The sequence below is a fragment of the Pelophylax lessonae genome (genome assembly GCF_965119305.1).
Source record: "Pelophylax lessonae genome assembly, chromosome: 12".
NCBI classification, from domain to species: Eukaryota; Metazoa; Chordata; class Amphibia; order Anura; family Ranidae; genus Pelophylax; species Pelophylax lessonae.
The window spans coordinates 212,098,274-212,113,679 of record NC_138779.1 but is presented as its reverse complement, the minus strand read 5'-3'; the positions used below and the strand labels follow the sequence as shown (position 1 = coordinate 212,113,679).

Sequence of the window (15,406 nt, the reverse complement as noted above, 5' to 3'; positions counted from 1 at the left end):
AATAAATCAATTGTATCTAAATTAGCATCAATAATGAGTATAAAAAAACATATGATAAAAACATATGTATAGTAAAAAATATGTAGAAAAGGTTTTTAAATTATTTTAGTTCATAAGTACTCTGGTGCAAAAGTTGGTGAAAATAAAGTGATAAGTGTCCAAATAGTCCGAAGTTTTCTAGCTTCAGTGATGGTGTTAAAAAAACGATCAGTCCAATAGTGGTGTCACCCTCCGTGCAGCTGTATTATAAGGTAGGTAATTCAAACTCACCAGATGGTGTTGACCCCCAATGCTTTATGACAAGTGGGTCAGTAGAGCTTATATAATGGATGTCCAGCGGGGTCCCAGCCGTCCGTGTCCGGGTGGTCCTGGTTGCTCCTCCTTGCTGCAGTGCTTCTATCTTGCTTCCTTTCACATGTGGTGTTTGGCTTCTCTGTTCACCTATCACCGATATCACCGATAGGGGGCGAGTATCAACCAGTGGCCCTCCTGACCCCCATTCTAGGTGGAAGCTCCACTCCAAGTACTCTCTAGTTACCGACCGAAGCCAGGTTCCTGACCTGGCCATCAGCGGGCAGTTGGGGGAGCTGGGACAGCTCAGTTGGGGCTGCCTGGGGAAGGAGAGTCTCCAGTGGGGCATGGAAATGGCCTCTGCTCAGACACAGTTTATACCATCCATGCTGGGGGAAGGGGGGGGAGGTCTGCGCTCTGTCCTTGTCTTCATCCCACACTCAGTAGGTCAGCAGCGGGGACATTTTACTTCTCTTCACCAGGAATCCTTTAGGCATGTCTGTGGCAGGAGTGGTGCAGCCTTTTTAGAGGGCATCAGAAAAGCCTGGGGGGGGGGGAATTGCCCCCCTGCCCCCCTGGCCCAGTCCTCCCCCTGACTGTGGGAGACCAGATATAGTGACTGCAAGCTCCTGGGTTTAGTAACACTTTAAGCTGTATTTTATTTCCATACTTGGATAACCATTTAAGGAACATGTCATCAAAATTACTTGGCTGGCTAAAACATGACTGTTTTGTCCTACTGGAGTATCAATAAATAAAGTTTATACAGTGATGATTTGATTGTAGTTTGCAAAGACAAGTCTTAAAATTTTTTCTTGAACTGCTTAGGCTGGGCTGAACAGCGGCTACGATACAGGATACTACACACTCCCAGGATCCCTCACTCTCTCTGTAGCCAATTTATCATCTACAAGCAATGTCAATGTAACCGGACGTTGGGCATTTAAAGTGGACCAACTACATCCAGAAGACGTCAATGGAAATATAGGTAAGGTTCCACTATATTTAACTCTTTTGGTATTACCTTGCCAACCGCCCCCTGCAGATATACTGTGGCAGGCTGGCTCAGGTATAGGTACGTCGGTTCGCGGGGGCACTCCTGGGGGAGTGCGTGCGCCGCCGGAAGCACGCTCACACCCCCATTAGGTAGCAAGGAAACCGATCCATGGGGATGGCGGCGGTGATTACCTGCCGGGCACCTGCAATCGCTCCCTGTGGAGAGAGAACGATGGTCTGCTGTTGTAAACACAGCAGACCGTTGTTCTCTCTGAAATGAACACAAAGCTCCTGTGTTACTCCTATTTAGGATCACAGGTCTCTGTGTTGATTCCACAAGTCCCTCCCCCATACAGTTAGAAAACACCCCTTAGGCTCACACTTAACCCTTTGATCGCCCCTGGGTTAACCCCTTTCCTACTTGTGTCAATATTACAGTAACAGTGTATATTTTTAGCACTGATTAATGTAGTACTGTCACTGCCCCCCCCCCCCCCCCAAAAAAAAGGGTCGAAAATGTCAGTTAGGCGTCCGATCTGTCCACCGCAATGTCGCAGTCCCGCTAAAAACTACAGATTGCCGCCATTCCTAGTAAAAAAAATAAAAACATTAAAATGGCATAAATCTTTCCCTGAGTTTGTAGACGCAAAAACATTTGCGGAAACCAATCAAAATACGCTTAATGGGATTTTTTTTTTTACCAAAAATATGTAGCAGAATACAAATTGGCCCAAAAGGATGAAAAATTTTGATTTTTACAATTTATTTTATTTGGAAATGTTATATAGCAGAAAGTGAAAAATATTGTTTTTTTTAGAATTGCCACCTGAACTAATTTAAGGGAGAATCATTGTATACTTTTTGTCAACATACATTTAGAATTCTTAACACACATTAATAGGATTAATATGAATAAACTGATTTATTTTATAAAATAATTTACTGTGTATTTTCAAGAGTAAAATTAAGACAAATAACCTTTGTTAGCTGAACCGCCATAGTGATTACAGTCACGTCAATAACACATTCTAAAATAATGAAACCAATTAGGAAAAGGGTAGAGGTGTACCTTCTCCCGCAACACAGTGATTGCTACAAAATATATGCTCTTAATTGAACATGTGCAAGATTAACCTTCCTAGCGGTATTCCCGAGTGTGACTCGGGGTAAGATTTTAGTGCCAAAAGCGGTAACCCCGAGTCACACTCGGGGTAGCGCTAAGAAGATCGCTGGATGCTGGAGGAGGTTTTACTTACCTTTTCTCCAGGATCCAGCGAAGACTGCGAGCGGTGTGCAGCGGCGGAGCTCTCTCCCGATCGTCTGCGAGCCCCGGCTTCCGTCTCCGGCGACGTGACGTCCGGCGGCAAATTCAAATGTAAAATGCACCAAACACACTGATATCGTTCAAAATAAAATAAAATCACATTACATTGCCCCCCAGTGCCCTTTCCTGCAGTTTTACTGTACTTTTTATGTAAATATATGTATATATATATATATACATATATATACAGTATATATATATATATATATATATATACACACACACACACACACACACACACATATATATATATATATACACGTAATTCTTGTGAATGAGCAGCCCAAACCAACTGTATACATTATATATATATATATATATATATATATATATACGTATATATATATATATATATATATATATATATATATATATATATATATATATATATATATATATATATATATATATATATATATATATATATATATAATATATATATATATATATATATATAATATATGTATACATAATATATGTATACATACATATATATATATATATATATATATATATATATACATATACAGTTGGTTTGGACTGCTCATTCACAAGAATTACATGCAAAATAATGGTACCGCTTTCAGCACCTAAAATCCAAAAGAATCATACCGCCAGGGAGGTTAAAGGACAATCAAGCCAGTGATACTAACTTAATGTTATCCTATCAATAGCCCTTTGTAGGTGAATACTCGTGAAAGAAACCTTTACTGTGTGTAAAAAGTGCAGTGATTATACCAATAAATATATCAAATATAAATTAATAAATGTATAAATATATTAAATAAATGTGAGGTGGTTTAGGACCTCCCCTGTTTATTATAAACATGTATTCTCTTGTCCATTCCTATAATAGTCTATCAAAGCTCTGATAAGATTAATGGAGGGTACAATGACAATGCTAGCTGTAAAAATAAACACACTACTTAACCGCTTGCCTACCGCCGCACCACTATTTACTGCGGCAGTCAGCCCCCTACAGGCAAAACTACGTAGGGCTACGTCGCTCGCCTACGAGCCTCTAAGGGGCGAGCGCGCGCCGCCGGAGGCTCGTTCCCGCCCCCGCTCGTTCACTAACATCCCCACGCGAGTGACCGGCGGCTCCGATGTCCGCCGGTCACTCGCGATCTCCCACTGGAGAGGGAGAAAGGCAGACGGCTGATGAGAACAAAGCCGCCTGTCATTCTCCCTGATCTAACTGCAGAGATCATACGATCCTGCTATGTAGGATCGTACGTCTCTGTGGTTACATCACACCCCACCCCACAGTTAGAATCAAGCCCCTAGGGATACATTTAACCCCTTGATCACTAATAAAGTCTACCCCTTCCCCTGTCAGTGTAATGTTTACAGTAACAATGCATATTTATAGCACTGGTTACTGTAGTAATGTCACTGGTACCCCCAAAAGTGTCAAAAATGTCAGTCAGGGGTCCGATCTGTCTGCCGCAATGTCGCAGTCCCGCAAAAAAAATCGCAGATCGCTGCCATTACTAGTAAAAAAAAAAAACAATAAAAATTACATAAATCTTTCCCATAGTTAGTAGACGCAATAACTTTTGCGCAAACCAATCAAAATACGCTTATTGCGATTTTTTTTACCAAACATATGTAGCAGAAAACAAATTGGCCTAAAATGTTAAAAAGTTGTGATTTTTACATTTTTTTGGGGGGAATTTCATATATAAAAATGTGAAAAATATTGTTATTTTTGCAAAATCGTCGCTCTTTTTTTGTTTATAGCGCAAAAATTAAAAGTCACACAGGTGATCAAATACCACCATAAGAAAGCTCTGTTTATGAGGAAAAAAAGGACGTCAATTTCATTTGGGTACAGTGCTGCACGACCGCGCAATCGTCTGTTAAAATCACGCAGTGTCGAATCGCAAAATAGGCCCTGGTCTTTGAGCAGGAAAATCCTCCGGGGCTTAAGTGGTTAAATAAGCAAGGATCTAATTTATCATAAAGAAAGTAGAAATGCTAACATAAAACACTAAAAGGATACTACAGAGCATATAAGACAAAACAATCACAGATAATACTTTACATATCCATCCTCAGGGTTTGATAACTTTCAGTTGGTCTCAAGCGCACAAAAAGGACAAAAGGGCAGCACAAGAGCCAAGAGACAGAATTCTAGCTGGCGATTGCTTTCAAAAAGTCCACTCAGATACCACCCACATAAACACCCACTGTCTGCTTGTCCAATGACAGCTCATAAGATGCCACCCTTCCTAATCAACAGGAAGTATCTCATCTTTCCAGGAAGCATGCTATATTCTCCCACTAGGGGTGCGATCTGTCCACGAATCACTGTTTTTGACCCGGGTCATCTTCCAGTAACAGCTGGCCTTTGATGTTGGTATAGCCTCCCCAGGAGGTCTTATCTTAGGCTCCTCTACTCTCATAGCTCACAACATGAGGCCTATGCAAGAACATCCTGTGAGGATATGAATTCCCATTTATGACTCCTTGGCAGGAATATCCTGCTGGGTAACCTTGCTCTGCTGGCATTCCAGGACAGGTGTAATCAGGTTTCAACCATCCAGAAACACCTGATATTAGAACACGTAAAACTACATGCTGCCTCCAACAATATACTAATATATACATATATATATATATATATATATATATATATATATATATATATATATACACAGATGGGAGCAAGATAAAGAGAAGGAAAGAACCATAAAACCTTGCTCACCCGGCGCTCAACCTAATTAAACCTAAACTAAGCAGCTGCTATACAGTAAACAATATGCAAAAAAGGTGTATACATTAGGTATTACGGCATATAGCACTACCTATAATGACACACTAGCAGCGCTACATAGTCCACAAAATCAATGAACTACAAATAAATATATGCAAGGGAGGAAAAAGTTCATGCACAGCGTCCCAATGACATCCGAGATGCCAGTCCCAGGAGTGTGAATCCTCAAAATCCGTCTCCATATATATATATATATATATATATATATATATATGTGTGTGTATAATCACAAAAAATATATATAATAATGCCACCATGGGCCAATAAGATGCAATAGCAGAAATGTGCAGTGGCAAAAAACACAATTTTAGCAATAAAAGTTCATATTGAAAAAGTCCATTGTCATAACATAGTCCAAGTGGATTGATGAAATAAAGAAGGGAGAAGAAGTAGTGGTCCCAGAGGAGATGCTTAACCTTATGTCATGCAGAGAGTGGAAGCCAAAGTCACCGCGAGTGCACGGGGGATATAAGTCAAACTCACCAGACAGAATGGATTCTCTCTTGCCTTACGGCAGGGGGATCACACAGGCTCAGGTGGACCAATGTATCAGTGGCGTCTAACTGCCTGCCCATAATGGGGATATGGGCAGACAGCTTACTCTGCCTTTTGGCTAAGATCAAGTGTAGTATCTGTTCTTATCAGTGTTGGAATGGAGCCGGAAGGTTAGTATCGGTGGTGGCCGAAGTTAACCGGGGCGCTCTGGGCGTAACTGGAGGACCGGAGTAGGCCAAACCAGAGAAAGCCGGATGGTTCCAATGCCTTCCTGATTTGAATGGGTCCGCCCCTGTCAGTTTGAAGGGAGCGAGAAAGCCGGCGTGGTCAACCGGTTAGTACTGCTCCTGGATGTAATTGGTGGGAGTGCGGATGGTGAGGGGAAGGGCCCTCCTCTTGGGTGAATTTGGCTAGAAGGGGGCCATTTTCTATACCCTCGAGGTTGGGCTCTCCCTGAGCTGTTTGCATTCCTGGCCTCCTAACAGGAAGGGCTACACTGGGTCTGGCCAGGGGCTGAGACCGAAAAAGCCCGTGGTGTACGTGCCCCTGGGGTGGCAGCCCAGGGGTGCCTCAATTTCACTGGTGAGGGGCAGCTCACCTTAGTTTTTGTGGCACCTTGGTCACTGCACCATCACACTTTTTCAAGCACCTGCCTCTTGGCGTGGGCCTTTTGGCCAACACCAGAGGAATTTATTATTCCTGGCCGGGGGGCCTGCCAAGGTCTTGCACTTTGGCACTACCCTGCACTTCTCCACTTCCCCTTTCCCCACTCTGTTTTTCTTTGTTGTTTGTCACGTTTGTCCCTTTTGGTTGAGCACTTTTGCACGACTTTGATGGCGTAGGTCCTCGGGCCTGCCCTGTAAGTCTTGGGAGGGGGTGGATATGGCCTTCTGGCTTAGTTCGCCCTCTCCCATGGGGTCTCCCTTCGGGGGAGCCCCACCTAGTACTCGGGGTGGGCTGTTTCGGCAGTCCCCCTGAAGAATGGGGTCTGCCCGGCTTCGGCTGGGTGGACCAAAGTGAGTACCTCAGTCCCTGTCAGGAGCTTCGCGCCCCGGGGGATCAGGGTCAGGGCCCTTCCTCTTCGGAGGAGGGCCATGTGTACGCCTTGTGCACTTTTTGTGTGTCTCACGTTTGCGTGTGTGCACTTTTTTATGCACCGGGTGTAAGTCTTTTGAGTGTGTTTCACACACCACGGGCTTTAAAAAAAAAAAAAAAATGTATCAGTGGCGTCTGGATACGTCCTACCTCTACTCCTTCCTCTTGTATCTCGAGTAGCTCAGTGGGTTAGGATGTAGATATAAAGAAAATAGGATCTTCATAGTGAATTCCGTAAAGCGCATTATTAAAAAAATCAGGAACAAGCTTCGGTAAGACAATAAAAAGTATATATGTAAATCCTGCGTGTCTAAAAAACTCCCAGACAGAGTAAAAGACAGAAGCTCCAGACTCTGATACAATGGTGTACCGAGGGTATGAGCAGAGGAACGCCACACAAACTTCTAGCATGTGTTCCACCTGCTACTTCTGCCTTGTTTTTTTTTTTTTTTTTTTACTAAAAAAATTAAGCTAATAATAAAAAGACTATCTTCAAAGAATTCTCAGAGGACATGTTGTGTATCATTCCATTTAATCAAAACCAGAATGGGGAAGATGGTTTAGGAGGCCGCTGTGAGTACAAATTTATAGTTTTCTTTTTTCTTCCTAGATAATTCTACAGAAAATGAAAATTCTACGAACACTCTATTGACAACTACACCTGGACCCTTCACCACACGCTCCACAACTATTGCCTCTCCTTTCATATTGTCTTCAGGTAACAGAAAGTCATGAGGAACTAGTTAAAGTAGTATATAGTTACATAATTATTCTGGTAGAAAAAAGACACAAGTCACACACCTACATACTTGGTGGTATTGTCCAATTGTGACCTTATTTTGGGGTAAGATCTTTGATCTTGCATCCACAATGTTTGACACTCAAATTCTACCTGACCGGGTAATGGCTCTTTTGAATGCTAGGTATGGTATGGGAAAGAATGGAGGGGCAGGAAGGACTTTAAAGGGTACCGTCTACTGACCAATAGTATAGGACAAGGGTCTCCAAACTTTCTAAACAAAGGGCCAGTTTACTGTCCTTTAGACTTTAGGGGGGCCGGACTGTGGCAATTGGAAGAGGAAAAGGTTCCGACATCAGTGGGAAAAAGCAAAGCCCCAACTTTGGGGTCAGTGGGAGGAATTGGAATTGTACCCCATCACTGGTGTTTGTGGGAGGAATTGTGGCCCTTCGTTTGTATCATTGAGAGGAATTGTGTCCCATCATTGGTGTCATTGGGCCCTATTGGGAGGAATTGTGCCCCATTGTTGGGGTCACTGGGAGGAATTGTGCCTGTTCACTAGTGTCAGTGGGGGGGAATTTTTTGTGCACCTTCATTAGTGTCAATGGGGGGGAATTTGTGAACCTTTATTGTTGTCAGTGGATGGAACAGTGCCTCAAGGGCCTGATAAAAGCAAGCAAAGGGCCATATCTGGCCCCTGGGCCACAGTTTGGAGACCACTGGTATAGGAAAACAAACCAAGTAGAGTAAAATCTCAAAATATTATTACATACAGCAAACTTGTTTGAAATGTAATGTCAACAAAATGTGCATATACAGTACAGCATAAAAATAAATATACAGCATAAATTTAGGACAGCTACATGGTATATAGTACACAGACTACATCAAACATGAGACATATGAAAAAATAATGCCCTCACTGACTAGACAGCATACTCAGATAATTGTAGCTGCTGTAGTGCCTAGGATGCCCGACATGTTTCACGGAAACCCACTTCTTCAGGGGCGAAAGATGGTGCAAAATTGGTATCATATACATGTACTAAATGTAAAACAAAGACATGGTAAGCATAATATTCTGAGTAATCAAACATGTCAAGGATTTTAACATTAATGTCAAACTATGTCCAACTCCCAACTGTGCCGAGTCCCTTTAGAGAACCCACCTTAAAACCTTTTACTATGTCTCATGTTTGATGTAGTCTGTATACTATATACCATGTAGCTGTCCTCAAGTTATATATGCATTTTTATGCCGTAATGTCTATGCACATTTTTTTGACATTACATTTTAAACAATTTTTCTGTATGTAATAAAATTTTGATATTTTGCTCTACTTGGTTTGTTTTCTTATACTATTGGTCAGTAGACGATACCCTTTAAAGTCCCTCCAGCCCCTCCTTAAAGAAGCTCACATTTGTAAACAGCGGTGAAACACTGCTGTTTCCTAATTAATGGTTATTTCTTTATATTCTTTTGATATTGCATAACATGATCTTTGATCTTTGCTTTAGATCTTCTCTACCCATATGGATCCGCTATCGACACTGTAAATCCAAAGGAACTTGATGGAGGATCTCCAATAATATATTCCTCCAGACATATTCCCCTGTTTGGAAGAAATTACTCTTATCTTTATGTAAGCATCATGTATCATATATCGTGAATTACATTTTTTTTTTCAAATTCTTTATTTAAACGTATGCAAAACAAACAGGGATATTAACAATACATAGCATCGGATCCCAAATAATAGCCATCCGTGGTAAACAGCGAGATATGAACCTACATGGTCAGTGGAGCATTTAGTTCACATCCTTCCATCAGCTATAGCATATGTATATTTAGCAGGCTCCTGCGCTAATGAGCTGATCCTGCATCAGAAAAAATATTTAAATGATTGTGCTGCTGCTAAAAAACAAACAATATACCAAAAAAGTGAAAAATAAAATCCCACCTAGCAGCGCTCAACTCAGAAAAGTGCACACAATATATGTGAACAAAATAAACAATTAAATCAATAAATAGATATATATACATGTGTTCAAATAATCACTGAAAATCCAATCCCAAAATTAATTAGTGGACAATAAATCAAGTGAAAAAAATCAGTGGAAAAATTCCAGTGAAACAGACATGGCTAAATCAATGTATAAATAAAAGTCCAATAGTAGGAAAACTAAAAGTCCAATAGTAGGAGAATAGTGATATGTGATGATCCAGTGAGATTCCAATGTAAGCTGAACAGAAACACACCAACAAAGTGTCCGCCACCTTTGTGCTCCACTCCCCACAGCTAGAACACTCACCCCCACTTTTTGCCCTCCACTCTCATGGATAGGGCTGATTACACTTTGGAATATTCACCACTGCACAGGATATAGGGAATAATGGATCCTTGGTGATTCTCAAGATGCCGCTCCACATAAATTGCTCCGGACGCGTGATGTAAGGGGCTTTGAAAAAGTCAGTAAGTGACGAAACGTCAGGGACGTGGCCATACGACATGCCTTGTGATTGATCAGGTGAGCGGCGGTGTCTCACCGGAGAGTCCTGGACCCGAATGCTGGTACATCACGCGTCCGGAACAATTTATGTGGAGCGGCATCTTGAGAATCACCAAGGATCCATTATTCCCTATATCCTGTGCAGTGGTGCACATTCCAAAGCGTTATCAGTCCTATCCATGAGAGTGGAGGGCAAAAAGTGGGGGTAGGTGTTCTAGCTGAGGGGAGTGGAGCACAAAATGTGGCGGACACTTTGTTGGTGTGTTTCTGTTCAGCTTACACTGGAATCTCACTGGATCATCACATATCACTATTCTCCTACTATTGGACTTTTAGTTTTCCTACTATTGGACTTTTAGTTATACATTGATTTATCCATGTGTGTTTCACTGTAATTTTCCCACTGATTTTTTTCACTTGATTTATTGTCCACTAATTAATTTTGGGATTGGATTTTCAGTGATTATTTGAACACATGTGTATATATATATATATATACATACATATATATATATATATATATATATATATATAGATAGATAGATAGATAGATAGATAGATAGATAGATAGATAGATAGATAGATAGATAGATAGATAGATAGATAGATAGATAGATAGATAGATAGATAGATAGATAGATAGATAGATAGACAGACAGACAGACGGATGGATGGATGGATGGATGGATGGATGGATGGATGGATGGATGGATGGATAGATAGATAGATAGATAGATAGATAGATAGATAGATAGATAGATAGATAGATAGATAGATAGATAGATAGATAGATAGATAGATAGATAGATCTATATATATTAACATAAATAATAATAATAAACTTTCTGTTGAAATTAGATCTGCTCACATGATATTTATTTTATTACCACAGTAAAACCTCACCTATATTTCCATTGATGTCTTCTGGATGTAGTTGGTCCACTTTAAATGCCCAACGTCCGGTTACATTGACATTGCTTGTAGATGATAAATTGGCAACAGAGAGTGTGAGGGATCCTGGGAGTAGTGTAGTGTGTATATATATTTATTTATTGATTTAATTGTTTGTTTATTTTGTTCACATATATTGTGTGCACTTTTCTGAGTTGAGCGCTGCTAGGTGGGATTATTTTTATTTTTCACTTTTTTGGTATAGCATATGTATAGCAGAGAGGATGGCCCAAGCAACTGCTATAGAGAGTATCTCTCCTTACCGTGTCACACAAAAATAAAAAAGGGTACCCAAGCATGTAGGAAACCCCAGGCGCAACCATCGCCTCCACCGGCATCCGTCTACTGGCCGGCTTACGAAGGCAATGGCCCCCGGCCCAAGGGGCGACCACATGAATTTAATTTCTGAAACATGCTTTTAAAATTAACAAAAAAAACAATTCATTTGCAGGTTTGAAAGGAGACTTTACTTTTATTTATACTGTCCAGTGGTTAAATACTTATGTTAGCTACCATTCCTGTACTGTATATTGCTGTGGGTGCAAAATAATTCTTCCCAATTTTCTCCTTCACAGGTGAATAATAATGGCCTGTTATCATTCAGCTCACCAATCGGTCAATATGTGCCTCAAGCTCTTCCTGTTGCATCTGATAATCCATTCCTGGCTATCTTCTGGGCTGATATAGATAATAGATTAGCGGGTGATATATATTACCGTGAGAGCACCGATCCCTCTCTTCTGTCCCGGGCCACCTCCGATATCAGAACTTACTTCCATGCTGTGAATTTCACAGCTCAGTGGGTGTTTGTAGCCACATGGCACCGAGTTGCGTATTTTCTCTCTACAACAAACATGGTAAATATATTACTATAATGCCTTTTTCTTTAAGTTGCAGCAATTGTTGTTTTCTAAATTTTAATATGTCTTTCAGGGGTTTTGTCTTCAACATTTCTTTGTTGTATTTACAGGTGAACACATTTCAGGCCATCCTCAGTACCGATGGAAATCAGACCTTCCTTCTGTACAATTACGATGATATTCAGTGGCCGAGTATTTATGCCAATGGTTACTACCAAAATGGACCTTTGACATTGGTGAGCATTTCCCCCTTATTGCTTAAACTACAAGCTTTAAATTCACTGGAAATTTTTAAAGAAGATATTCACTGGCCAAGTATGCATATGAATGGTCCATCCAAAGGTGGACCTTTGGCTTTGGTGAGCAGATTACTTGATCGTGCTTGAACAGCAATTTGTTTTTTTTCAATTCCCTGAGGAGTTTCAAAGAATGATCATTTTATGAGCTAAGCACTGTAAAGAAACACATTTAGAAACATTTAGGCTGCATTCACACCTGAGCGTATCGTTTTCAGGTGTATTTTGAGTGTTTTTGTAGGCGTTTTTTTCGAGCGTGTTTTGGGCATTTCTCTGACGTTTGTTGGGCGTTTTATGAGCATTTTTAGAGCGTTTTATGAGAGCTTGTTGGGCGTTTTAAAAAAAAAATGGATGTGTTAAAAGGGGTGGAGACCACCTGTGTGTTTGAAAAATCGCCCCTGAAACGTCGATAACTGCATTTTAATGCATTACTATTGGACCAACACAGCTCTTGATCAGCCCAAAAAGAAGCTCCTGTACTTTTTTGAGCTGCAGGCGTTTTGCTTCAGGGGACAAAAAGCTCAGATGTGAACAGGGGGCCATTGAAATGAATGTGATTTTGATTGTTGTGCGTTTTGGATTTTCACAGTTGAGCGTTTTATGGGCTGAAAAACGCTCAGGTGTGAACAGGGCCTTAGTGATCACATGGCTTTGCTTATCACTGGAGCAACTCTTAGAGCCAGCCCACACTAGCGCGACTTGTCAGGCGACTTTTCAGCCTGACAAGTCGTGCTCCCTCGCGGTCCATTGACCGCTACAGGACCCGTTCTAATAGGAGGGACACAAGTCGCTCCGACTTAGAAAAAGGGTCCTGTACTACTTCAGGGTGACCTCGGAGCGACTTGCATAGACTTCCATTATGTGAAGTCCCTGCAAGTCGCTCCGAAGTCGTGGTGCATGGTAATGCACAAGTCGCCCCCGAAGTAGTACAGAGTCGTGTCGCCCCAGTGTGAACCGACTCTTCAAGTGACTGTAAAGTTTTTTGTTTTTTTTTAAATAACAAACATGTTATACTTACCTGCCCTGTGATTTTACACAGGGCAGCCCAGATCCTCCTCTTCTCGGGTCCCTCTTTGCTGTTTCTAGCCCCTCCCTTCCGTTGAGTGCTCCCACAGCAAGCAGCTTGCTATGGGGGGAACCCAAGCTGAACTGCAGCTCTGTATGTCTATTCAGACACGGAGCTGCCATTCGGTCCCGCCCCCCCCCCACCCCTCCTGATTAACTAACGGATTTTGATTGACAGCCAACGGGAAGCCAATGGCGCTGCTGCTGTGTCTCAGTCAATCAGGAGGGAGAGTCCCAGATGGCCGAGTGACTCATGGACATCGCTGGATAGAGAGGGGGCGCAGGTAAGTATTAGGGGGTGCTGGGAGGCTGCTGCACACAGAAGGCTTTTTATCTTAATGTATAGAATGTATTAAGATAAAAAAACCTTTTGCCTTTACAACTCCTTTAACCATGTTAGCGATGACTTGATGCTTAATTAATTTGTTGGTGAACATAGCCATGTCAACAGTCCATTGCTTTGTTTATAGGGTTGCAAAGAAATCCAAGAGTAAGGCTAGCCATACATGGATCAGTTTTTGTTGGTAAACTGGTATAGTAACCAAAGTACTTGGGGAATGATTAGCCAACATTAATAGAATATTTGTGCCAAAGACACATCTTGCAATGTGTTACATATATGCTGCTTTTTTATTTATTTAAATAGCTAACCATTTAAAGAACGCTTATTGCCAAAGTCCCTTTTCTAGCTAAAACATGGATTTTATGCCCTAAAATAAAGGTAATACAGTAAACATTTCAGTGTAATTTGCATAGACAATTCTTTATACATGTTCTTGAACTGCATAGGCTGGGCTGAACAGCGGCTATGGGACAGGATACTACACACTCCCAGGATCCCTCACACTCTCTGTTGCCAATTTATCATCTACAAGCAACGTCAATGTAACCGGACGTTGGGCATTTAAAGTGGACCAACTACATCCAGAAGATGTCAATGGAATAGCAGGTGAGGTTCCACTACGTTTAACTCTGTGTTAACCACTTTAGCCCCGGAGGATTTGGCTGCTCAAAGACCAGGCCCTATTTTGCGATTCGGCACTGCGTGATTTTAACGGACAATTGCGCGGGCGTGTGAGGCTGTACCCAAATGAAATTGACGTCCTTTTTTCCCCATAAATAAAGCTTTGTTTTGGTGGTATTTGATCATCTGTGTGATTTTTATTTTTTGCGCTATAAACAAAAAAAGAGCGACAATTTTGAAAAAATAACAATATTTTTCACATTTATTTTTATATGAAATTTTCAAAAAAAAAATGTAAAAATCAAAATTTTTTAACATTTTAGGCCAATTTGTTTTCTGCTACATACCGTATTTTCCGGCGTATAAGACGACTGGGCGTATAAGACGACCCCCCTAATTTTCATCTACCGGTAATAGTTATACTTAGGTTACCTTGGAGATATTATACTCGGCGTATAAGACGACCCCCCATTTTTGGGGGATTTTTTTGAGGTTCAAAAGTAGTCTTATATGCCAGAAAATACAGTATTTCTGGTAAAAAAAATCGCAATAAGCGTATTTTGATTGGTTTTCACAAAAGTTATTGCGTTTACTAACTACGGGAAAGATATATGTCAATTTTATTGTTTTACTTTTTTAACTAGTGATGGCGGCGATCTGCAATTTTTTTTTGCGGGACTGCGACATTGCGACCGACAGATAGGACCCCTGACTGACATTTTTGACACTTTTGGGGGGACCAGTGACATCACTACAGTAATCAGTGCTAAAAATATGCACTGTTACTGTAATAATGACACTGGCAGGGAAGGGGTTAACATTGTGGGTGATCAAGGGGTTAAATGTGAGCCTAGGGGAGTGATTCTAACTGTGGGGGGCGTGGCTTCTGAAATGACTATAGAGACCTGTGTTCCTATATGGAAGGATCATAGGGGTTCTGTGATCATTCCAGAGAGAAGAACGGTCAGCTGTGTTTACAACAGCCGACCGTTCTTCTCTCTCAGCGAGGAGCGATCGTGGGGGTCAGGTGGCAATCGGAG

The 15,406-nt window shown here is 41.2% G+C and overlaps 1 protein-coding gene across 1 annotated transcript in view; it reads left to right on the top strand.

The window, feature by feature from the left end:
* Nucleotides 1–14,383, top strand: part of LOC309568353 (uncharacterized protein) — a gene marked incomplete at both ends in the record, with an annotated part of 123,557 nt that extends 109,174 nt beyond the window's left edge. Inside the window, 6 exons of the mRNA XM_082274016.1 lie at nt 1,120–1,279; nt 7,591–7,698; nt 9,238–9,362; nt 11,757–12,038; nt 12,152–12,400; nt 14,192–14,383. Of these exons, the coding sequence (XP_082130142.1) occupies nt 1,120–1,279; nt 7,591–7,698; nt 9,238–9,362; nt 11,757–12,038; nt 12,152–12,400; nt 14,192–14,383 (1,116 nt within the window). The remainder of the gene's footprint in view (nt 1–1,119; nt 1,280–7,590; nt 7,699–9,237; nt 9,363–11,756; nt 12,039–12,151; nt 12,401–14,191) is intronic.
* Nucleotides 14,384–15,406: the final 1,023 nt, after the last annotated feature.